Below are 25,136 nucleotides of genomic sequence, written 5' to 3'. Positions count from 1 at the left end.
GTTTCACTTTCATAACCTTGACACACATATGGCCCTATTATCTATAATGGGGTGCTATTTAGATCCTCTACTGTTAAGATTAATTTAATTGACCTCTAGTTTAGCACAGAGATCCTTGGAGAACTGAGGTTAAAGAAGCATAGATTTCAAGAATCTAAATTTCAAGACTTCAAAAGCAATATTGCTTTTATTTTTTTCCCTTAAAAAAAACTGTGCATTCCCTTACATTACAATGATGTCTGAGGGGAATAGTTTAAATGTATACAAGACACTGGAAATAAGACATAAAACAGGAGGTAGATTTTAAGACTGTATTTTATCAAAGACAGACACCAGACTACACCCTGGTGGCTAAAAAGAGCATTGCTTCTTTAGCAATATTACTGACTTTGTGAGGAAACTGTGCAACTCAGTTTGACTTTCCACCACAGCAGTAATTTGCTAACATGCTTGGTTTCTAACAGCATATTCCAAGCCAAACCTTCATTTTTTTTTTTTTTTCAGGGATTTACAATAAAACATTTTGTTACCATAGTTCAACAAACCAAGCAATGCTTGTGTGATGCGCCTAGAAAACAGGTCATGACTAATTCCCATAAGAGGAAAGCACCTTGGTGTGTCACTGGACTATGAAACATCAGCTTCTTTTTACAAATCTGCATCATTTGAAAGCTATTACTGACTGCAAGTTGAAATTCCTTAGTAGGTTTCATTTAAAATGATAAATTACATGACTTAATGGTATGTTCCTCTTACAGGAACTAGGGCCTACAACCCAATAGAGAATACCAACAACTATAGCCATGTTATTTATGAACAAAAAATATATATATATATTTGAAAATGTACCTTTTTTTAAAAACGTAAAAACAATACACAAACACTTGATTAAATTAGTATCATGGGAGTAGGTAGGTAGAGCTTAACTTGTGCAAACGCTCTTATGGCAAGTAACAACAATATCTTTATATTGCACACTGAACACCTAAAACCAGAAAGCATGTTTCTGCATTTAGGACTAGAGGTTCTTTCTGAAGGCATGAGGTCAAAACAGAAAAAGGAACTGGCTAGAGCACTGTTGTAGATTATTGGGGTATTCTGGGAGCACTGCTTTCTGGACATGATAGACTGCCTTAAGCAATCCAGACCCCTCAGAAAGGCAAAACACAACTCCTCTCTGATTATTCCAGCTTCTAAACACAGATTTACTTTATGGAGGTGAGAGAACTCAAACAAACATACATGTGCAAAGGCCACAAAGCTTTCTTCAGCCTGACACTGCACTCCGAGGGCAGCGAAAGCTTTCATTTCATCACTCTTTGTAGCAGGTCAGAGAGAAGCGCACTGTCAATATATCTGAAGGCTTCCTCCAGGTTTCCCTTTTGAATTCATGACGGAGTGTGTTCTGTGCATTCTCTTGAGCTCCCTGGTCCCACATCAGAAAGCTTGCTAAGGAAACTGTGTAAAGCAGCACTGTACAAAGCTGGCACCGTGGATCCCTTCTCCACGGGAAAGGGATGGATTCCTGCATGCAATCCAGGGATGACTTTACTTTGAGTTTTATAGCCTTGCAGAGGGTTGGCCTTCATGAAGTCTGTTCTCTGACCTAAGGCACTCAGGACGCTTCCAGAGCTTGTAATGGGCTCACGTTCCCCCTCACTCCTCTGTGCTGTGGGTTGTGAGAGAATAGAGAGTTCCCCAAGGTCCTTTGGCATTCTCATTCTGATTCAATTTCACGAGGTAAATTAATAGTCAATAGCAGAACAAAAAAAAAATCAAATGAGTCTTCAATAGATTAATGAATTTCAATGTGGACCTGCAATTAAAAAAAAAAAAAAAAACAGTTTAACCTTTTTACTAATTCAAGAAAAGTAATGTAAACTACGCAGAACAAAACTCCTTGATAGCCAACTATTCAAAATACTCAGAACTAACTTTTTTTCCTCTCTCTCAGTAAGTGCAGCCTGAAGAATAAAACTCAGTTTTAAAATATGTCAATACATAGTCGTGGTTGACTGTTAATGTTATCTAGATAACCAGTACTTTTCCAATAGACAATCTTGAAAACCACAGGAATTCTGTATGGCGCGACATGACACACTCACTTTGATTTTAACCAGATAGCAAGTAGCTGCACCAGTTAAATTCAAAAGAATAGACACGTCTACACATTTATATAATAATTGAAACATATTTCTGTTTAATTTAGTTCAGTTAATAACTGTGCATTATTCCTGTTCACTAACATTTTAATAGATTGTTTTGTTAGTTATTTTTGCGATCACACGTCTGGTCGTTATCTAACATGAATTACATCTACGTGCATTTTGTTTTTCCTTACCTGTAGTCGCACATTGAATATCATGGAAGCAATGAGGTAGAGATAAGGAAATTTTATTCTTAGTCTCCAGGCCAGGTCGAAAAAAATCAGCAGCGTTCTTGACAGCCCTTTGGAAAACAGCCCATAAGATCTGCCCGCAGACCCCGAAAACCTGACCACCAAATCTGACAGGCCCGCCATACAAAAACAACGCCTTGGATTGTAAACAGAATCCTTGATTCACTAACGACAGTGTTTCGTACAGTTCATTAAGCCCCTGTTGTGTATTCTGTTCATTTCGGTAATTTCCTTTTTGAGTCGACTCTTCTCAATCGTTTTAAGAATGCTTCTATTTTTCAAGGCAGCTGACTCTTGTTTCCTTTTTTGTCACCCGGTCGGACCGCCGAGTATAAATCGGAAACGATGCAGATTCACTTCCTGTGCCAGACGAAGTGGAATTTGATAGTATATCTTGTTAAATTCAGCGTCTCACTTTGTCCACTGCGACTTAGCCATCTTTCAAAAGTAATCGTTTTAAAGCCATGTTGCTATGTGTGCAGAAGTGCGTCACAAAAGATATATAGGGGTCGCGTTAAGTAAGTGAGCCGCTCAGAAAGCACACTGAGCAGATTTAAGAGACCCGAGAGCGCTGAGCGACTTTTAAAAATGGCGAATAATATAATAATTATTTGTTTGTTTGTGTTTCTGAGGTGATGGTGGATAAAATGGCCCCGTGTGAAGTTACTGTCCCCTGCTGTACCTCGCTGAGTTCGGCGCTCTGTTTGGACTGAACCTCATATCTGGCTGTGTTTAACACCGGCAATACAGACGTTAATAATGAAAATTATGAATAATATTAATACTACAAGCCTAATAATAATACATTAATAACTATAAAACAGCTCTACATTAAAAAAAATGAAATTCAATGATACAAATTCGAAAACAACAATTTTTACCATCTTATTTAGCCAATTTAATACATAACTTCATAAATCGAAACCAGTTCATCGTTCTTGCCAAACGTATTTGTCAATCCTGCCTGTCATCTCCACTTGTTTCCTGCAGGTGGCCATTCCGTCCGCTCACTCTGATCACTGATGAAAAATGCTCTTTGAGGTTTTCCACTTAAACCCATCCTAAATAACTTACAGTATCAGTGAAGTATTTCAAACTGGTTAAAAAAAAAAAGGAAAAAAAAGTAGTGTTTTATGTGACATCATTTTGGTATGTGTCGTTCATTGACAGTAGGTGGCCCTCTAGTCTAGCGGTGGCACTGGAATAGTATTGTACCAAAGAATATAATTTTTTTATTTATTTTTTATTGCAGTTTTCAGTAATGGTACAGTTCACAACTGTTTTAATTTTTATTTATATAGATGTATATATAAACATTCATTTAACACACACACACACACACATATATCACTTGCTCGTGACCCCGCCCACCTGCCCACCAGCGTTACCGATAAGGTTTTGGGTCTGGGAGTAACTTACCCTCTAATAATTTGAACATTGAGAGAGTCAAATGTATTTTCAGGGGGTAAAATGCCACATTACCTTGAAGTCATGAGTAATCTCGATAAATACTGAACAATCTTTAATGGGGTAGGCATAAAAAATAGCCTTCCATTTGAACTGCAATGTTAACTACTGTAACCACATGTGTGGCTCTGCAAATTACTTATATTTTAACATTACATTCTTAAACTCAGTAAACATGTTAAAACTTCAACATAAAGCCATACTGATAAACAAAGTAAGGAAATGCATTAATAAGTTCGTTTAATATAATAGACACCTTCGTTTAGCAGTTGCCTCTGACGACGGTTCCAGTTAGTATTTGTAGCAGGACTGGGGTGTTCACGCTTCAACTTGTGTAGCTTCGAATCTTTCTTATTCTTACTGTGATTGGCTGCAAAGACAGCAGGGCCAGGTAAAGATTTGTTAGGTTTGGTATTTCTTATGTAGAGTCTCCTAGTAACTGAAGCCATTGTATTCTGGGAGATGTAGTTGTTAGTGGAACTTTTATGGGATGCGGGAGGAGGCAGACAAACTGAGCAGCAACATTGCTATGCATATTTGTACCCATTTAAATTTAGTGCGTATTTCGGATTTTTCTTTTAATGCGTAAAAACGGCAGCTACGCAGCTTATCTGGACCGCTGCCCGCCAGTAATTTTTTTTTTTATAACTGAAGAAAAAAGATGAGGACATTATTATATGTTGTTTATTTAAATACAGTTTAGTTAACAGTTTTGTTTTTTTTTCTGAACCAGATACTGTTTATTAGAGAATTTTGAGTACCTGAGGTTCTGAATTTGCAGGACCTGTGTGGTTCTGAACAGTGCAAATAAGTATTTTTTTTCGTTTAAAATACTTACCTATTAACGTGAATTTTAACAGTGATGGCAAATACCGAGAAGACAAGAGTGCTTTCATACATAAAGTTTTGTGTGATATTAATTATAAAATCACATTCTGCAATAAAATGAGCTTAAGCGGGTTGACAAGACACGAGAGTTTAGCTGCGTGAGTTGTAAGCACATCATAACAAATGAAGGTTGCAGCTCGACTGACCAGTTGATTTGATAGGCTGTTTGGCTGTGTTCTGATTTATACTTATGAATATGCATTTGACTTCTATTAATGTGACTGACCGGCTCCGAGGCTCCTTGCAAACCACAGACCTATGAATTTGACACTCATCTACCAGTCTGTCTGAAATAATAAACCTTCAAGTATCCCACTTACTTTAAATGCTTCTAAATACACCAGACCGATATTTAGGGTTTCTGGTTTTCGGGTTGTATTTCTGTTTTGTGTGATATTAATTATATGCACACAACGAAATGCATTTTATTTATTTATTTGTTTATTTATTTTATTTTATTCTTAGCAGACGCCCTTATCCAGGGCGACTTACAATTGTTACAAGATATCACATTATTTTGAATGACTTGATCTTTTACAGTTTGCATTTCTACAGATTTTTTGAAAATATTACAAAATAATAACAATAATATCTGAAAAAAACAATATCCAGAAATATAGTAGGGTTCTGTTAGTCAGCGGCGACCCTTAGCTTTTAAAGTAATGTAGCACAGACCTGCAAGGAATCTGAATTTAAAGCCACAGTGCACATTGGAAATGGAAGCCCTTAGCTTTCTCAGTTATTTTAACTGCTAATCCTGCTACTGTTACAGTGCACCAGGATCTGTTTTCTGCGCCACATTGTATCTGGAACGGAAATGCGCTTGTGGTTACGTGACTTGGCTTCTCTTTCCATTGCCATAGCGCCTTTGTGCATTTGGGAAAAGATGAACGTGCGCGCCTGAAGAGAAGGAAAAAAGATGGACGTGCGCGCCTGAAGAGAAGGGAAAAAGATGGACGTGCGCGCCGATTCATGAAGGAATAGATGGACGTGCGCGCCTATGCAGGAAGGAATAGAGGGACGTGCGCACCCATACAAGGCTCGCGCTCTGAATTCCTGAATTCATAGGAGAGGCCGGAAATGACTCGTTAGGGAACAGCGAACAGGGAGCTGCAGTTTCCGTTGTATTGCGCTGCAGGTTTTTTAGGGTGGTGGCTGGTTGCGACTCAACTTCTAGTCAAGAGTGGAGGGAGGCCAGGTTGTTGATATCAATCCAGGACAGGGAACATTAATGTTGTTTTAATAAACACTGTATATTCATAAAATACAAATATCTACATAAACACAGAGAGCAGAAAAGCTCAAAATCGCGAGGAGCAATGCAGGCCATTAAGTGTGTGGTTGTTGGGGACGGGTGAGTTGTTTGTTTTTTTTTGTTTTGTATTACTCCGGTTTTATGGGGAATTGTTTCGCGTAAGAACCGATTCACACAGCAGAAGTCTTGGACTCTCCTCGGTCGGGACGTTCCGCATTCCTCCTGGTTTGAAAGTGAGGCCGTGGATTGAATGTGCAACATTCCTTTTTGACTTTTTAAAGCGTTCAAAAGAGAAGAATGTTCGTTTCTTGACGTGGTTTAAAACACGCTTTTCATTTCCTGTGGTTTCCGAGGGGGTGCTAGAAGTGAAAATATTAATAAATATGGCCATGTAACAACGTAAGACCACTTTCCTGCTACGCATACACACGAGTTGATAAGGCAAGGGAACGTGTTGTTTTTTTTTTTTTCATTTTTCCTAACAGTTTCAATCATTTCTGTTTTAATTAAAATGTATTTGGAATGGCCTTTTAATATTGAGTCATATATACAAATAAGTTTGTTTTATGTAATACTGACATATTTAGTCAAAGTACATATTTAAAGGTGGTTAACATTTTTTCTACATTTATTATACATTAGTGTAATAAAAGACTCCACTTGTAAAGAGAATATTCCTACTTTCAACATGTATTCTTTTTTTTTTAACTTTCTTAAACCATCAAAGTAGATCTGTTTATAAATTGTTCTGTTTGCTATTTGAGGTTAAGCTTTGTTTAGCATTTAAAATATAACTATATGTGTAATTTGTATTTTATTAAATCTGTTATCCACAATCCACCCTGTTGAGTTAAATAAATCCTGTTGAATGTATTTCTTTAAAATAACTAAATGATTGACGTTTAGCTTATAAAGGGCTCAGTGCAAAATTAATTTTGAAGTTTTGACAAGAATGCATTTTAAAATGTAACGACAACGAGAATTGAGGTGTTTCTTTTTAAATAAATTGTCATTTGTGCATAACATATTAATTGGAATAACTGTGCTGCTGTAGTTTTCAAAGACTGAATGATCAAGTTCTGCGTGTGTTTTTAAAATGTAGGCTACTTGTATGTTTGGGAATTTCTTTGGAGGTTTAAAGTTTTTAAACTTGGTTAATTATATATTGGACATATGTGACACTTGGCATGCAATACATTTTATAAGTTACAGTTCAGTCAGGACAGCCATGTGGTCTAGCCACAGATTCTGCATTGTGTTAGTGGGAGAAAGCACAGCCCTTAGTGAGATCTTGTGTTCTGATTTAGAATTGTACCCTCATGTTTTTACGAAGGAGTCTTAACCTCTTAATGCTAGATTTTCAATGTATCACTTGCTTCATTTATTTTGCATGCCATATTTTATACAATATACCTATGTGATTTCATCCTTTAACAGAATATGTCCCATCACAGAATGGTGAGAATAAAAGTGTGGGGTCATTAGTGAAGTTGAGAGTGTGTTTTGAACCCAGTCAAGAAACTACTTCCACATCAGTAGCAGAGGATGACAACAATAAATATGTTGAAACAGTAGATGCTTATCTAGGTAGTAAGTTGATTGAGCACATTAGTTGGGAAGGGAAGAAAGGGTACTTGAAATGCAGCTAATTGGAAAGTAAATCAGTCGAAGTTAAAGCACAATTCAGGACAAGCCTACTTAAACTGCATGGAAAGGGCATTCCTGTAAAGGAGGTAACCCACGCTTATCATAGATGTAGCCGGAAATGTGCTGAAATGGTATGTGAGGATGAGAAGAGAATTATTCACCATGATTTCTACAAACAATGAAAATAACTAATGGACGACTGGACCGTGGCTGGAGGCTACAGCTGTTAAATGCTGGTGTACCGAAGCCTGATGGAAGGGGAAAACATGGTAAACATAAAAGGCTTGACCTTACATCAGTTTATGAACATAGTGGCACCTTCCCTCATACCAATGGAAATCATCAACAATACTTACCTCCTTGCCTATTTAAAAAATGTATGAGCTGTACTGCACATGGTGCCTAAAGAAAGACAATGAACCTGTGAAGGAGTGGGCATACCGTAAAGTTTTTAATGAAGAATTTAACCTGAGCTTCCATCAGCCTCTAAAGGATACTTGTGACAGCTACAAAGTTACAATGACTGCTGAGAACACTCCTGAGGAAAAACAAACCTTCCAAGCTGAATGGGATCTCCACCTCAGAAAGCCTGAACAAGCAAGACATTCTCGAAGGAATCTAAAAACAAACTCACACCCAAGCATGGACATCTTCACTTTCAACTTAGAAAAGACATGTCCAACTCTGGACAGAAGTACTGGCATTGCCTGTTATGCTCAAACTCTGAACATACAATCTAGGTGTCCACAGAGTTGATGTTTTCATGTATGTGTGGCATGAAGGAGAAGCATCCAGAGCCCTGGATGAGATTGGATCATGCATGATGGGAAGCAAAGCTTTACCATATTTTCAGACTGCTGTGGTGGACAGAACAGGAACTTTTCAATGGCAGTAATTTGCTCTTACTTGGTACACAGTGGTGCTGATATGGTTGAACAGAAATTGATGAGATTTGGCCACATTCTTTTTCTTTCCCCCAATGATGCAGACTTTGGGGTTGTTGAAAGATCCAAATCCAAACACCATGATATATTTATTCCTGAACACTGGATGAGAGTTGTTGAAACCGCCAAAACGAAGAAACCATTCAAGGTGGTAAGAATGACACACAATGAAAGCAGTCAACAAAGAAAAAGCTGAAGCAATGAAAGTTAAGTGGCTAGAAATCCAGTGGCTACGATTTGAGAGTGGAAATCCCCAAACTATGAAGTTCAAATACACCTTAGAACAGGATGTGCCCTGGTTGAAATCGATTTCTCAAGAAAAACATGAGGATGGTCTAGTTCAACATCAGCCATGGAGAAGCTGTACCCATCTCGGCGACCAATCAAAGCACTGAAGAAACAAGACCTTCTTGGACTCCTTCAATTATCCCTCAAGTTCTAATGGGATCTATCGCTAGATGGTAATGATTGCAGCTGAGGGCTTTAATTTTATATTTGCAGCTGTGGCATGGTGTTTCTGGTGGAAATGTTGGGGGAGCTCCTGCTCAGATAAAGGGGAATTTTACTACGTTGGTTAGTTTTCCTTTAAGTGATTGATTTGATTATGAATTGGTTAACTCCCTTGCTGTTTGTAGACAGTGGTTAGTAATAGTCCGCCTTTGCAGTTGGTGTTTGTAGCTTGCCTTTGTTGCCATAATAAAGCACTTCCGTGTTGTCAAATACAGCAGTGTACACTTTGTGTTGCCAGTCTTTTGTTTTGTTTTGCTTTTCTATGGTTCTGCCTTTGTTGAATTGGCAACAGTTTTGATTTTAGAATTGGTATGAAATCCTGATTGAACATGACAAAGTTCTGAGGGTTGTGTTTTTTTTTTTTTGTTTGTTTGTTTTAATGGGGAATTTTGATAGCAAACACAGTGAGCTGAAATGGCGAAATACCCTGATCTAGGTGACAAATGCATTGAGCAAACCCTCCGAGTAATAAACAAACAAAAGTATGCGGCTTTAAACCAGACTGGGAGAAAGTTTACTTTCACTAAAAGCAGTGGTAAACCTGTGTCTCATCTGCAACAAATCACTTACACACTGTAGCCTGTACAAGGTGAGCAAAGTCAAACGTCACAAACACATTTTCATCTGAATATCCTCCTGGATCAGGCTTAAGGTAGATGCTGCTTTCGTTGTTCAGTAAAGAAGTTGATTTAACGATTCAAGCGAGTTTTGTATGTCATGGAATATCGCTCGTGCCAAACGTCCTTATATATAAAAGTGGAGTGTTGGCGCTAGACTTGGCAGGGAGATAGGGGAGGGCTGCTGCTGTCAGTCGGCTTTCTGCTTGTTGTTCAGGGGCTTGCTCTCATCCGGGCTTGCTCTCATCCAGACTTGCATGTGTACTGCTCCCCCTCCCCCTTCCAAAACCTGGCCTAGATTTAAAGAGCAGTGCATCCTAGTAATTTGCTCTGCAGTCCTACATTGTGTTTTGTATTGATCTACAATGCAAAGTGTACCTCTCGAAATAGATCTTTGGCACAATTTGCATCTATAAAGATCATTAAAACTTGTACTTTTATATATTGCAGGCTATTACTAGTACATGTACTGAGTGGCCTCCTGATGTATAGATGCACTAAATTCCTGTTAAATTATTCCCAGATGTACTATACACTGTGTTGGAACATCTGAGTACATCTTGCAGAATACAATGTGCTTTCCTGCTTGCATGTACTGAAGTTATGTACAGCAGTTAAGTAACCGTGGAAAAGCCATTGCCTGGCTGGCCGATCATTTAGCAGTAGTCTAGTAAATCTGTTGCAATTCAAGCAATGCCTCTTAGGGATTGCTGGTAAACTACATTGTGAAAGGAGTTTGCTGACTAGCTGGTTTACCTGGAGTATTACAAAGGCTGACCTTGTTGTTTCATGACTTGAGTCTGTATGTTTAATTGTAATAGAAGGGGGGCAGTTAAGTGGAGCAAGTAGCTCATCACTTTTTAGGTCAAAGGGTCTCCTTGCCAGAGGTCATGGGTTGAAGACCCCCATCCCAGCTGTTACCACACATGCATGCTGTCAAACCCATTACCAGGGCTTGGATTCACTGTTTTAAGTTTCAGTTGCTATATCATTTTCAGGAAGACTATTCTGCTGCCACAGGCAATATTGACCATAAGCGGTCTCTGTCTTTTGGTCTATTAACTCACTTTTTTTTTTTTTTTTGCAGGGCTGTAGGGAAAACATGCCTGCTTATCAGTTACACCACCAATGCGTTTCCTGGAGAGTATATCCCCACTGTGTAAGTATCTGTGCTATGTGTCTCTGCCTCTTATGAACGTATAGACCTTTTACAATTAAGCTTCTAGTCTTTATTTCATAAGCTATCATTCTCAAGGTTTTTTCTTTGATTTGCATCTACTTTAATTCATATAGAAAGAATCTGCTGATGTGACTTTTGCTTTTTATGGCAACTTGGAAGGCATTTGAAACCTATAATTTTAATAACTGTTGCATGTTAAGGTATAATGCCTCCGTCTTACAGCTTCGACAACTATTCTGCAAATGTAATGGTTGATGGCAAACCGGTTAACCTGGGACTCTGGGATACAGCTGGACAGGAAGACTATGACAGATTACGTCCCCTATCGTACCCCCAAACGGTAAGGATGATGCCGGTTATGCAATTAGTTAAAATCCAATTATGTAAATTTATTAATTTTCTGAAAGACAAAGTTGACTACTTATTCTAGATAAAATTGTGACTTCATCAGAGCCACAGATTTTTATCATGTTGGTAATAAATAATTTGATATTCCATAAGTAAATCAGTGACCTTGGCACTACAAAAATAGACGTTGAGATAGGGATGTAATAAGTTAAACGGTTTGACGGTTAAATAAATTCATACCGTTTTTACATAAGTTAATGTATAATACAAATTGATAAAATGTATTCGGCATTTTGTGTTTTTAAAAGTAAATATCCAAGAAAGCATGTGCTCTTAACGCACTGCCTCGGAACCCTGCAACTCCTCTACCTGAAACCTTTTTTTATTTATTTTTTTTTATTTGGCAACATATGATGTCGGGTTAGGCATGATTAGTCGACTGAAACCTCATCTATCAGACTAGTCTCAAGCTGTCGATTTCCGGTGTTCGTATGCGGAGCACAGCAGCTGGCGTCAAAATAGAAAAGGGAGGGCTGTAAAGATGGATCAGTCAAAATGAAGTTAGTGCTTTATTTTGACCGAGTGCTGCAGCTGTACCTGAACCAGCTGAGCCAGCAGCTGAAAGACCATGTGGATGGACAAGAATAGTGCCATGTCAGTGCTTTTAGGTGAAGACTTGTTCTAAAACCGGACGATAATACAGTTGAAAATGAAGTGGAAAGTTATTTCGGGGAGCCTTGCCCTGCATTGTATTGCAATCCATTGAAGTGGTGGAAGGCCAATATGCACCGCTTTCCTACAACTGGGCACAGTTTTGTTAAAGTTGCAGTTTATCTGTGGTCATTTCAAGCAACTGGAAAAAATTGTGTGTTTTACGTACTTGCATTTAAAATGGATTCATAGCATGAATTCATAAGAATCTTGAAAAATGAATTGTATATTGCTACGCTAAGTTTATGGGATGGCAACGTGTTTTTTTTTTTTTTTTTTTTTTAAATATAACTGGTGTTTTATTTGATGTGAAACCAGTGTCCCCTGTAGTGGATCAAGATTAACTGCGAAGGAGATACTAGAAACTTAGAAAGGTGTACCGGTACACACATCGTCAATGTGATGCAATTAAAGAGGATTTGTGCGTTAAGCTGGCTCTTATGTTTGGTAGACAAATGTCAATGCCTGACAAAGACTTAATCTATGTGGAAAGTGTATTTATTTAAAGGGTATTTAGTGTGGTGGTGTAACTACGGTTAAACAGTTAACCAATAGAAGTCAAGTAGTTTAAACAGATTTTGTATTAAACCATATTTACATCGAGTGATCGAGATTTTAAAATTTTTCAGGATTGGGTTTTAACAGTGATGACAGTAAGTATAATTAACGCTACAGCCAACATGGCCTTTTTGGAATTGCGGGGAAAGCTGTTTTCTGTCTGCCTGTCTCTTACAAACTTCTCTGTTCCGCATGATTGTGAGCTATTTCTAATATAACTGTTTCAAACTCTGCATGTGTATACAACAATTGCCTGGTATACTATCTTGGTTCATATTCCTTACAATAACTTAACTTAAAGAAGGTTCTGTAGGTTAATATCGATACTGTCAAATCACAAATAAAGTGATGCAATAAAGTTTCTCAAGTGGATATGCTTGGAGGAAGGAAGTGAAAGGCTATGTATTTCCCCTAAATTCTTAAAATGCAGGTTGGGTGTAGTAGTTAAATGAATCCCTGGGGGTCCCCGAGTGGTGCGCAGGGTGAGTCATACAGCGCAGGTTCGCGTCATGGCTGTGCGAGGTAGGCCGGTCTTCGCTGGGGACTCCGAAGGGAGCGTTGCATTGGCCCAGGCGCTCCCGTGGGTTAGGGAGGTAAAATCAGCAGGGACTGTTACTCCTCATCACGCTATAGCGAACCCTGCTGGCCAGGCACCTAGTGAGCTCAGAGCGGACACCTGCAGGGCTGGCCTTTGTCCTCCATCCGCTGTCGAATTTCTGGGTGAAAAAGGAAGCTGGCTTGGTTGTGAGATCGGAGGACGCTCACTGAATTTTCGGGTCTCCTGAGCCATATGGGGAACTGCTGTGGTGAGGAGAAAAGCGACTGGGCATTCAAAATTGGGAGAAAATCGGGGGCGGGGGAAGAGAAATTATAATTGGACACATTAAATTAAATAATGAAAATAAATAAAATGTATCCCTAAAGAGAAACTGCCCTTTGTTTGTAGAAGGCTAATGAGGAGTGTGTAGTGTACGTTGATGAAGGCTTGGGCATTAACCTGTATTCCTGACAGACAGTCACAGGAAAGCTTTTGGCTTGAATTCAGACCTTTTGCTGATATAATTCCTTGCAGCCTGTACTGTCACTGCCTATTTTACTATACTGTCCCTGCATTTTTATCAATCTGTCGATCTAAAATCAATACTCAAATCTTTACTGTGGCTACAGTGCAAGTGCAAAACAAAAAAAACCCACCAGATTTTCCTTCTCAGATTTGGTTTCTTCCTCTTTCAAAAAGCCAAGTGTTGGTCATGCTTTGTTTCAAATTGAAATTCACCCTTGAAGTGTATTTCCTGGTAGGGTGACTTAAAATATGTTGAGCAACCAGTATAATGTGCTTTGACGGGAATATTGCACAGTAGCACATTTTATACAAATAATTCTTAAATGATGCAATCCTGTTTTAATTCTATTAAAAACCCTTTCCTCTTTGCTTTTTGCAGGATGTCTTCTTAATCTGCTTTTCACTTGTGAGTCCTGCATCCTTTGAAAATGTCCGCGCTAAGGTAGGTCTACAAGTGTTGCTCTCCAGGTCAGTCTCCTGGAGAAGGAAGTTGTTAGCTGGGATATACCCCTTCAGAGCTGTGCTTGAAAAATAGACTTTTTAGATGACGGTTTTGTTAACTTGAAGGTTCTGTAATATGAAATGAATGCTGTAAATCCCAAAACTAAGCAATGTGCTGCAGTGTAAATGGGTAATGGCTTCAGATATGTCGGGAAGAAGGATGTGAAAGGCTGGTAACATTTTTCATATCGTTTTAAAATAGTTGCAATGTGTTCTCTTTCAAAATAGTATAAAATTGTTATATTACAAGACTGTCCTAGGTTAACTAATCGTATAGTTAAAATAAAATAAGCTTTGGTTCATAATAAACCAGTGGCAGTTGGCATAATTAGCTTTTAGTTAGTTTTCTTTGAGCATACAAAACCAGGAAAAGTGACATGGCTTTGGCAAAATGAGCAAATGAAACCTGACTTGATGGTTGTTGCTGTTTATTTTTTTAGTGGTATCCTGAGGTGAGACACCATTGCCCAAACACTCCTATCATTCTTGTGGGCACCAAGCTGGATCTGAGAGATGACAAGGACACGATTGAGAAACTAAAGGAGAAGAAACTCACTCCCATCACCTACCCACAGGGACTGGCCATGGCTAAAGAGATTGGTGGGTCTCGAATTATTTCAACGTCTACAAAACCATTGAATGTGAATGTCTGTGTAAATTCATATTGTATCACTAAAAATATCTATTTGAAGAACAATTCAAAACAACATTTTCCCTTCCAAACATAATGGTGTTAAAAGTTTCACCTGATACAGCAACTGATCTTTGCAGCCAGGTTCTTGTAACCCTTTGCTTAATTTAAAATACAGCAAATTAAATAAATTGTTCTTTCTTTGGTGCATGTTTAATGAAACTATATGGACGTGAGCCACTACCTGTTAAACAAATGCAGCTGGATGACATTGTTGTTTCCTCTTCCTTGTACAGGTGCAGTGAAATATCTGGAATGCTCAGCACTTACACAGCGAGGCCTGAAGACGGTGTTTGATGAAGCTATCCGAGCAGTGCTGTGCCCACCCCCCGTCAAGAAGAGGAAGAAAAAGTGCATGATTTTGTAAACTGCCTTCCAGTCTTTGCTTTCCTCAAAATATTCGAAAATGCCATTTTTCTTCGATTGTAATTAGTGTTTCCTATCCTCCATTAATCTTGCCTTTTAAATAAAATCCCAGTTAGCTTTCATCATTTCATTTTGAAAACAAATATATTGAAGTATGCTGCCTTTTAAACATTTTATAACTTGCTGAAATTGCAAAAAAAAAAAGTCCCATCAAACAATTTTCCTTTACTTTGTAGAGTTCCCATTGTTTGTTTACAGTCTTCAAAGTGTTGCCAAACGTATCTGCTGTAACAAAACATTGGAAGTCCAACTGCAAACGCAAACTCATTTGTTTTAAAATTATTATGGTTTGTCTGTTTAAGGAAACTAAATCTGGCTTGGTTAAAGGTATTTTTTTTTTTTCTATAGTAATGGTTACATAGTTTAAAAAAAAATACTAAAACGTTTAGTTTTTAAACAATTGCTTAAATATTAGCTGAGGCGTGGCATTGTAGTGCAACTATTGAACACTAACCTGTGTTTACTGTAGAACTATGTACATCGTCAGATGAATGCTTATAAAAATTACTGTATTCGATGGTTTGAGATTCACAATTAAATGCGTTACTGTTGTAAGAGATGGGTTGTAAATTAATCCCAGCTCTTGCTGCTGCAATTTAAAATCCAAAAAGAAACCGCTCTAACTTGTTTTGCTATGGTATTATTCAGTCCCTCTCACCCCACTCATACACTGAGGAAGTAGGAAACCTAAAGATCCCTTTTTGTGTGAAACTGCAGTATTGCTAATTCGTTTTGGCACAGAGACTTGATTATTTGCGCTACTAAAAGTGACAAAATAACTGACCTGTGACTTCTAGGTTGTAGTGGTGCAACAGCTGGCCAGGTTTTATGGCTTGGACCTTACATTCAGGATTTCTATACCATTTTTGGTATTGGGGCATTTATATGGTAATCAGTCATTCCCATAACTATCTTGATTATCTTCCTTTCTTTAAATAGCACATTTAAATCCAAGTAAAAGCTTATGTGAGACTTTAAAGCATCAGTTTGGGTAATAAAGATGTTCAACTAAAACCCAATTTGGCTATTTCATAGGCTTGTTTGTAACTACTTGCTGATGGTGTTTGGTGTTACAATCCTGTGAATTTCCTTTTTTGTAAGGTTTTTATTTAAGCTACTTTTTTTATTAAAGTTTCACATCACTGTATTTTAAACTAACACTGTAAGTCTCATATGGTGCAGTACCTCACTTAATGGAGATATAACTCTTGATCTGATTATGTTGCTTCCTACATTTTAAGCTTTTAATATTGCTGCAGATATTATACAATATACTATATTTAGTGAGTGGTAGAAGGAGTTTTAGAATTTCAATGTGATTTTTATAGTGAAATTGCATTTTATGTTCAACCTTTTGAACCACTGGAACTGAACAAAACATTTATTAGGATATGCAGGTAGGTGTCTTGACATTCCTGCGGATGTATTTAGCAGAATATTCTACATGCATGAGTGAGCTCAATTAATCATTTTACCAGTATCAGCTTTGGTAATTTATATTTCTGAAAGCAAGGTGCTGTATTTTTCACACCTTGGAAAATGGTAATACTTTTCTGGATTTCAACAAAGCCAATAAACTTTCATTAAAAATAAAATGCGTTGGTTTGTTCTTGGGTAAATCTCTTCAAATATGCAATATATCTAGTCCAACTCTTTTGAGGGGAGTTTCAAGTCCTGCATGTAATAGCTGCAGTGTGTTGGTGTGATTTTATTGCCTTCACTTTTGCAATTGATATACATTATTAATGAGATTTACCATCAGACATGGATGAACTTAGTTTTCTATGTCATATAATTATTTGCCATGCAGTAATTTTGAATGGAACATTTTCTTGTTTCAGCATACAAATGTAACTACTCTTGTATTAGTGTTGCTGGGTGATACATCATTACAGTGTTGATAACCACTGTTTGAGCCTGCTCTAAATAATTGAATACCATTTTAAAATGTTCACGCAATCTCTTATTCTGATTGAATTTTTGTAAAATATAAATTAATTGGCTTTTTCTAAGCTAGATAGACCCGGGGAACTGTTTTGATCCACCTAAAATATGTATACCCTGTTTTCAAAATAGAAACAAAATATAAAAAGCATGGTTTCCATAAAACAGAAGAAATAGCCCTGCATCTCATAAATGATATAATTTAATATGCACTGCACGTCAACCAAATCGGTATGCCTAAAATAAAATGTCTAAACTTTTTACAATTACCGTACATTATTTTACTGAATAAACAAGCTTTTACTGAATAAATCAATTGTACTGTATGTGTGTATATATATAGATGAGGGCATAACTAATAAAAAAAGCAGACCTGTTTGTAGGCTATGATTCCCCCCTTTAGTTTAAATAGACATTTTAAAAAGAAAATACACATCTGAATCCACAACAATAAATAATTCAGCAGAAAGTAGTTGTTGGCATTCATATCACATTTAAATTGCTTGCATTGTTTCGAGGCGTTGGACAGAAAATGAAGGGACTGTCCTGTGTCAGGCTGTTCAGAGCTTTGAGGACAAGGTCAGGCATGTGATCTGTGATCATCTTGGGGCTGATGAGAACACTGCAGAACGAAGCTTCACTCGACCACGCGGCACGATACTTCACTTCAGAAAAACAGGACCTACAAATAAACAAGAGAAAAGAACTGACACACGGGTTCAATGTGAGTGAGATACAACATCATACCCCAGATTTATTTAAGCTGTTAATTACTGGCTGTATCTGAGCCCTTACCTCCTCGATGTGCTCTCCTCCACTATGTGTAATATTCGTCCAGGCAGGTAGAGAGGCGGGTGCTGGAGGTGAGAGGGGGAGTCCTCGGATACCAGGCTGTGGTAGGAGGGTGACCTTTGCACCAGGAAGCTCTGTTCAGCCAGCAGCGGCAGGCTCAGGTCATCCTGATTCCGGCTCTCCAGCTCTGTGGGGAAGTCGTCTGGGTTTCCACCAAACACCTCGTACCAACAGCCTCTCAAAAGGATCTGATACTATGACAGAAAGAAAGGAAAGGCTGGTGACTGCTTTACAGGTGCCTATTTACAAAGAATGTTTTATGTACATTTAAAAATGGAACTATAGATGCATATAGACAGATTCCCTTTGTATAGAATCTGAAAAACACAATAACTTGTACTCACGAATTTAAATATGCTGTGCATCAAAAGAAATGTATCGCTTCTATTTGAGCATCAAAAGAGAAACTGATCACTTATATTTGGATAAAATTCACTACATGTGATGGAAAAATGACAAACTCTCTTTTAGAACAGGTGCAGTGACTTTTTATTGTGCTGATTAACAACTGACATCATGAAGATGCTGCAAAATGATCTGTCGATCATTGTGACTCTTGGTCTTCCAGTTTGTGGCCTGTCATTGACAGAGTGTGTCTGGTTATACCGTCTGGTCAGGTTTGAAATTGCTGGTTGTGAGCACCCAAGACGGCAAGCCACAGTACACTGCCCTAGTCCAGCCTCCAACATGCCGATTGCACGAAGGCGGAGCTCTCTTGACAGACGTGGAATATTGTTTTTTTTCTGTGATTTTCTTTATTGCTTTTATTCAAGCTTGAAATTCAACAGCTGAAATCACTCCATAGTCAGTGTCCAATCAACTGTCTCACTAATTAGGTGATTAAGTGCATATGTTTCAGTCAGTCACTCAAGTGTGTCATGGTCGAAAATAAATGTGTTATAATCGTAATAAGTTTATTTTGATGCTCAGTATATGTACTCTAGATCTATGTAAAAATGTATCCCCATATTCTAAACACTTTGACTCAACTTTCCAGCATAGTTCAGAGGTTTTGTGGACTGATCTTGTGAGAGTCTAGGAACAACAGACTAGTAAAGGAGGTGTACTGTATGGAATACCTTTGGTTTGTTGCAGTTTGCAACCATTCGGAGTATTCTTCTCTTGAGGTCCTCCATATTGGGAATACTTAACCTAGGCAAAACAAGAAATAAATCTCATAGTTCTTACAGAATTATATTGTGGGTGTATCAAGTGTAAGTAAGCCCTTCAAACATTCTTCTTCAGTTTTTCAAAGAGAAGAAGTTCACTTACCTTGGAACAAGGTCCTTCCCAACCACAACAGACACGATGAATTCTTTCGAGTAATCTGCAAGGGGTTTGCTGGGTAAAAAAAAAAATCAAGAATATTATTATGAGAACTGTACGAAAGATACATACAAATAATACTAGTACAGCTTTCTAGGCATTAGACTAGAGATCAGACGATAGTATGCCAAATCTTGTTTTAAATCTAGTATATGCATATAAGTTCAGTATTAGTAATGATTTCGTTGTCTGTTTACCTAAGCAGGCCCCCTGGTGGAGAGAAGGCATAACATTTCAGCCCAGGGAAGGCACTCCTGAGTAGGACTGAAAGCACCGCGGCCGTCCCTGCTCCAAGACTGTGGCCAGTGATAACCAGCTTGTACTCCTGAAGGGAACGAAGGAAATAAGTTCTTGGACGTGGTTGTATTAATTACAACTGTTTATGTTGCTTTTAGAATAGGGGATGTGTAATGGTAACTTTAAGCCAACCAGATTGGGAACCCTTCAAAAAAAATCATTTTAGGTAGCTACAGTACAGATTTTATTGCATTTAACCTGTTGTGACAATATAATATAAAAGTAATCTAACAGCATACACACCAATCACATACTTCTAATGTTTTACACATTTATAAATGAAAAGGGATACTGTTTCTACTTACAGGAGCAATGGTGAAGGCCTGGTTCAAAATACCATCGTTTATAAGCTTCCTGTAAATGTAGTTGGCTGCTTGCACGATACCCTATTGAAATGAATGGTAAAGTTTTTTGTTTTTTTTTTGGACCAGGAAATTGACCACTGAATTATTAAGAAAGTTATGGTTAGAAGAACTGAGAATATGATAAAGGATTGGTACAATTGTACATGATTACTCATGATTACTACCGCAGGGACCTTACCTTATGTGCATAGCAGGGTCCAGAAACCCCTTCAATAAGCAAGTTTTCACAGTCAGCAGACAGGTCTGTCAGAGCATCCTGTAGATACAAGTGTTAAGATTGAAACAGGTAACAAGGGGACAATGTTCCTGGTAACTTAGTATGCAACAAGTGTGGCTGATATTCTTTTTGTTGGGATTAATCTTGCTTCAGCCCAATGAACTCACCCTAAGAGACAGAGTTCCTCTGACCGCAACCAGCACTGCCTCCTTCTTGTGATCCAGAGCCACGAAGAAAGGGATCTCGTAGATCTGAAATAATGAACGGTGAAAACAGCACTAGAACTGCAAAGGACAGGTAAATACATTCAAAACACTGAATCCCAAAGTGAACACATGTAATATTATTAGACTTTTTTCTGCAGCTCTTTCAAGGACGTCAACTCAGAAGAAGACTATCCTCCCAGGTACCTTGTTGTGAAAGCTGATGTAGATGAAGTCTCGGTACTGCAGGCCGGTGGTGTACAGCATGGATGTGAAGTGGCAGCCGAGGTGATCTCCGCCCACAATATCGTACTCTGGAGATCTGCTCCTGCAACTGACCGTTCACAACGCACAGCATGAGCCACATGACGGCAGCTACAGACTTCACTGTGGTTGTAAAACTTTATAAAGCAAACAAGGATCAAGCCAATAAGTAGAAATGATGACTTTATTAAACTAGCAAACGGCATAAAAGGGATACAAATTGGCCAACTCCTAACCCGGTACACAGCTATACTTCAAATTTAGAAGAAAAAACACCTACCAATCCCCACTGAGCTTACAGGCCCCAGTCAGAGGGTTGCTGAACACAAACATCGGCCACCCGTAGGCAGCCACTGCAAACTGCATGTAGTGAGCAGCATTCTCCAACTCTACATCCAAATCGTCTCTCTGCAAGGAAGGACATCTTTACTGTGTGGCTGCACCCGAATTAGTGAGCATCAGACTCTAACGTGGTTTATTTCACAGGGTAGATTTGACTGAAGGAGGTCTGATTAGAATCTACTCCGAGTTGAAAGGTATGATGTGATCTGATGCTAAACCTAGCTTTGCATCCAGCACCCTGTGAATGTTATTAAGCAGTCCAGTTATGTTTGAATTGTTTTAATGAAGACCACCTCATAGTATGTACAACAGACACTCCAGAAGTACATTATAAATGGAGAGCTGTTTTTAAATGCAATGCTCTTGCACTCACCATGTGAGAGGCTGGGCTTGGGGACACCACCACCTCCTCTGGGTCCCGGGTCTTCTCCACTTTGTCCTGCTCCTGGTGCAGGAGAGACAGGCCGGCAGCGATATCACTGGCAACCAGGTCAGTATCCTGCATAACACAGGAGACACACCTTCACTACAGGGAAAATACAACAGCAGGGGGCCTTGTTCTTGAAAATGCTCATGTAAAACTTGAAAACTGTCCAGATTTTTGTTTCACCCAGGACCTGAATGTATTCATTACTAGTCTGCACTGCTTTCCTGTGTACATAATTACAGCGCTTTTTTTTCAGAGCAAAGCTTGCATAACTAAATAACAAAAAAATAGACACAGATGGTCACAGTTGCTGGCTGTGAGCAAGAGTGGACTAACTGACATCTTGGCTAGGGAGCTTCAAGGAGCATTGCATTGGCTTCTGTTGTAACAGATGTCACTCCTTGATCTTCAGTAATCCTTATCAGTCAGCTGGATGCAGATTTAGGCAACATTTGAATTGGGCAGAAAAAAAAAAAAACTAAATCTATAGTATAACATCAGTCATAAGATATCAAACTTCTTTCTTGTACCAAACTGGACAAAGGAATAGGGATTGACACTAAAATAATAAATTGAAGAAATTTAAAATGTTACTAGCTATATAGGCACCCTTTGATATAAGGATGAGGGCGTCTGTAAAGCTCCCTTACCGAGAAGAAGCCACTGAAGAGGTGGCCGATGCTGGAGAAGGCTGCGCGGTTGTCTTCCTCCTGCATGATGCAGCAGCACAACAGCTTGATGCGACTCTCCCACACCCGCGCAGCCAGCGAGCGTGCCGTGTACATCAGCTGAGCTGACTCGCTGCTCTCCAGGTCGTGATCCCCGTGGCTGTCGAGGTACCCCTGCCTTTTACTGCCCAGCGGGTCAAACACAATCAACACAGCGACCACAGTGAAGAACAGGATGATCCAGCTGCAAGGCACAGATCAAAACATCATGTAGCGGGTCTGCACATCAATCTTAAATACTCTTGCTTTCTTGTGTGGTCGGTCGTACTGTTTTTTAGTTTTTAAGACTCACGTTACATAGCAGTTTTATCCATTTCTGGTTTTACTATTAATTTAATAGGACACATCTGAGCTTGTTACATACACACTGTGGCTAAGCAAGCTTGTATTAAAACCTGGAATGGGTAAAACTGCTATGCAAATTCTTATTTCCATCCCTGAACTGCCTTTGGTTAACATTCATATCAAGGCTCTGCAGCAATCAGTAGCACCGATTCTTAATTTGCTTGGGGTTTTTCATTCCTCACTATCCCTTTTCAATATCCTATATGTCATTATGGTATGCTTCCAATCATTATGCACCTCAACATGTAAATACATGCTAAACTATAGTAAGAAGACAAACCATACGAGTAAGAAATGAAAATAGGTTTAGTACTATAAAGAATGTGTTAAGTAATTCAAACAATTTCAATTTGCTATTAACTTTTTCATGGAAATCGCAATTATATACAGTATGAGACAAGAAAAACTGATTTAGGATTTGGCAAACTTACATTACAGAGGTGTCTTTCACACATTCAAGACTATTAGAGGAGAGAAAGACACGGACATCACTGATAATGTGAAGCCCTGTGTTCCACTAACCTCGCCACCACTGCCCCAATCACTGCGTTCACCACAGATTTATCACAGCCTGGACTGTCATCGGACACCCACACAGCTCCTAAGACGGCCCAGCATAGCTCAGGCACATACAGAAGGGTGCGGACATAGATGAGGGTAGGGATAGACCTCCTGGGACCAGGGTTTGTGATGGTACCTGTAGGAAGAGAGTGGGTTATATATAGGACACAACAGACCTACTACAACTTTAGGGTTATCAGGGATGAAGGAGGTTAAAGAGACTTACAATTACACATCATTGTCTATTCCGTTCCAACTTCATAACAGGTATTTAAAATATATCAAAAGCGACATTAATGTACAGTACAAAAAAAAACAATCAAATAATCAAATGAGACTTGCACAATGTAAGCTACACTAAGGGAACAATTGTGAATCCCTGCTGAGTTGTCCTGACAGACTTTTCATGCAGATGTTTCAATTACTTTCATATCTTTATGAAATTTAGACTTGAATTACAAAGTATTGTTATGGCCGTGAGCTTCTGTTCTCAAAACACAGCTTTTGTCCCATTTTGTAGCCTTGTTTAATTAAGAACCATGCATTTCTGCCTACCTTGCATACTGACATACACAATCGCAGACAGTGCGAGTATGATTACAGACAGGATAATAAGAAGAACGATCAGGTAGCTGTGCAGTAACCCTCCCCCGGTGCACACGAACTGCCCTTTATTTTTGACGTATAGAACCAACATACCAATCCACCTGTGGACAAAAAAAAAGCAACCTGAGTCACTTCTCTTGTTTTGTCTAAATGTATTTGGCTCCAATGTGTTACTTTTGTCGTTTTCTGGTGAATGGCGTCGCATGACTGGCTAGTTAGACATGTTAAAATAACCGACAACCTGGTCGCACAGTGTTTGTAAATGCAGTATTACCTACCATATCACCCGAATGAACAGTTCAAAGACAACTGGGAACACTAGGTCGTCGCTTGCAATACCCCAGCGCCTCCCGAACGCCACCAGCCCAGGCATCTCTGTGTTGGTGGTATTGAAATCCAATCTCTACGTCACTAGTAACAACAAGATGTTTACCACAACAAGTTCTGCTTAGAGGGAGTATCATTCCAATCAAACAAACGACATTATAAACACTAGTAACCTTCTTCTGTTACGTTTTTTTGTTGGTTTTTTTTAACGTATTACGTGATCGGGAAACACTGTCAATGGTTCCTGAACTTAGCGAATGCTTGCATCATGTCGTGCTATCTCTTCTGTCAAACGATATCCCAACCTTGACAAGAAGTCTTCCGAAAGCCGTTTAGTTCCCACTAATACTAGAGAGCGACACACAAGCAACGTTGGATTTTCCTTTTAAAATATTATAAACAATATCGAAACCTGCCTCTTTCCAGACTGCCTTCAAAGCTTCGGCTGTGCCTATTACAAAAAAAACTGTGCAACAGTATTATTATTCCCCCCTAAGAAAATTGGAAACAGAAGCTTATACAAATGTTCCGCCGTGTAATGTTCCACCTAAAATGTATCAGTTCTTTGTATTTTACGAGTGAGAAATACAAACTATGAATTTAACTCTAATTCCTAATTTACAAAATTGTACGAAGGAGAGGAGGCCATTAGGCCCATATCGTCCGGTGTGGTATCAAATTCAATTGTCGTCTTGGAAACGCCTGAATGCCAGGATGGGGCCTTTGTGAAAGGTGCCGGAGTTTCTTCATGAATACGCGTATATTATCACTGGTGCGATGTGGCAGTCGGCACAGTCAATATATTTGTATAATAAAATGAATCCTGAAGTGTTACACGTAAGTGTAATACTTTGTGCTTTATGCTACCAACAACTAGCGTCTATTACCTTGACGCGTTCAGTAGCAGCCACACCCTCCTTTTGTTTTTGGACCGTGCGTGTATATTTCCAGATATAATAGTAGCATCTTTATTAAAGATAATGTATTCAATTAGATTATTCTGGATTCTCTGTACGTGTTGCGTTTCACCCCCATGGGTTGTAAATAGGGCTGCAACGATGTATACATGTTGACCTTCAAAGGTTCGGAACACATTACCAAATTAAGGTTCGAACCTTCGATGGTACT

At 38.7% G+C, this 25,136-nt stretch overlaps 3 protein-coding genes across 4 annotated transcripts; 1 reads left to right on the top strand and 2 right to left on the bottom strand.

The window, feature by feature from the left end:
• Nucleotides 1-297: 297 nt before the first annotated feature.
• Nucleotides 298-3,218, bottom strand: LOC117431395 (small integral membrane protein 10-like protein 2A). The gene is made up of 2 exons (XM_034052264.3): nt 2,342-3,218; nt 298-1,816 (listed from the first exon to the last, which is right to left on the bottom strand). The coding sequence occupies exons 1-2, from the start codon at nt 2,519-2,521 to the stop codon at nt 1,796-1,798; spliced, it is 201 nt and encodes a 66-aa protein (XP_033908155.1). The 5' UTR covers nt 2,522-3,218; the 3' UTR covers nt 298-1,795.
• Nucleotides 3,219-5,789: 2,571 nt separating this feature from the next.
• LOC117431016 (ras-related C3 botulinum toxin substrate 1-like) lies at nt 5,790-16,799 on the top strand. Of its 2 annotated transcripts, XM_058995899.1 has the most exons (7): nt 5,790-6,107; nt 10,814-10,885; nt 11,129-11,246; nt 12,595-12,618; nt 13,966-14,028; nt 14,528-14,687; nt 15,015-16,799. In XM_058995899.1, the coding sequence occupies exons 1-7, from the start codon at nt 6,073-6,075 to the stop codon at nt 15,143-15,145; spliced, it is 603 nt and encodes a 200-aa protein (XP_058851882.1). In that variant the 5' UTR covers nt 5,790-6,072; the 3' UTR covers nt 15,146-16,799. The 2 variants fall into 2 exon arrangements, with proteins under 2 accessions (XP_058851882.1, XP_033907478.1); XM_034051587.3 differs by lacking the exon at nt 12,595-12,618 and having other exon boundaries at nt 5,793-6,107.
• A 523-nt stretch (nt 16,800-17,322) lies between these two features.
• Nucleotides 17,323-24,821, bottom strand: daglb (diacylglycerol lipase, beta). Its single transcript, XM_034051586.3, has 15 exons — nt 23,960-24,821; nt 23,631-23,782; nt 23,037-23,211; nt 22,092-22,353; nt 21,388-21,513; nt 20,953-21,080; nt 20,616-20,742; nt 20,373-20,456; nt 20,167-20,244; nt 19,929-20,009; nt 19,524-19,651; nt 19,273-19,341; nt 19,080-19,152; nt 17,944-18,194; nt 17,323-17,830 (listed from the first exon to the last, which is right to left on the bottom strand). Exons 1-15 carry the CDS (start codon nt 24,052-24,054, stop codon nt 17,632-17,634), a joined length of 2,028 nt encoding a protein of 675 aa, XP_033907477.2. The 5' UTR covers nt 24,055-24,821; the 3' UTR covers nt 17,323-17,631.
• Between the last annotated feature and the right edge of the window lie 315 nt (nt 24,822-25,136).

This window comes from Acipenser ruthenus, chromosome 22, assembly GCF_902713425.1.
Source record: "Acipenser ruthenus chromosome 22, fAciRut3.2 maternal haplotype, whole genome shotgun sequence".
Lineage (NCBI taxonomy): Eukaryota > Metazoa > Chordata > Actinopteri > Acipenseriformes > Acipenseridae > Acipenser > Acipenser ruthenus.
The sequence above is the reverse complement of the archived record's forward strand: the minus strand, read 5'-3'. Positions and strand labels throughout refer to the sequence as shown.

Excerpts from the sequence above, each read along its gene's own strand:
- LOC117431395 (XM_034052264.3), bottom strand. The coding sequence starts at position 2,521 with ATGGCGGGCCTGTCAGATTTGGTGGTCAGGTTTTCGGGGTCTGCGGGC. Across the intron at positions 1,817-2,341 it reads TATTCAATGTGCGACTACAG|GTCCACATTGAAATTCATTA; the intron begins GTAAGGAAAAAC and ends TTTTAATTGCAG.
- LOC117431016 (XM_058995899.1), top strand. The coding sequence starts at position 6,073 with ATGCAGGCCATTAAGTGTGTGGTTGTTGGGGACGG. Across the intron at positions 14,029-14,527 it reads TTGAAAATGTCCGCGCTAAG|TGGTATCCTGAGGTGAGACA; the intron begins GTAGGTCTACAA and ends TTATTTTTTTAG. Across the intron at positions 14,688-15,014 it reads GGCCATGGCTAAAGAGATTG|GTGCAGTGAAATATCTGGAA; the intron begins GTGGGTCTCGAA and ends TTCCTTGTACAG.
- daglb (XM_034051586.3), bottom strand. The coding sequence starts at position 24,054 with ATGCCTGGGCTGGTGGCGTTCGGGAGGCGCTGGGGTATTGCAAGCGAC. Across the intron at positions 23,783-23,959 it reads CTGTTCATTCGGGTGATATG|GTGGATTGGTATGTTGGTTC; the intron begins GTAGGTAATACT and ends TTTTGTCCACAG. Across the intron at positions 18,195-19,079 it reads CAAACTGCAACAAACCAAAG|TATCAGATCCTTTTGAGAGG; the intron begins GTATTCCATACA and ends TTTCTGTCATAG.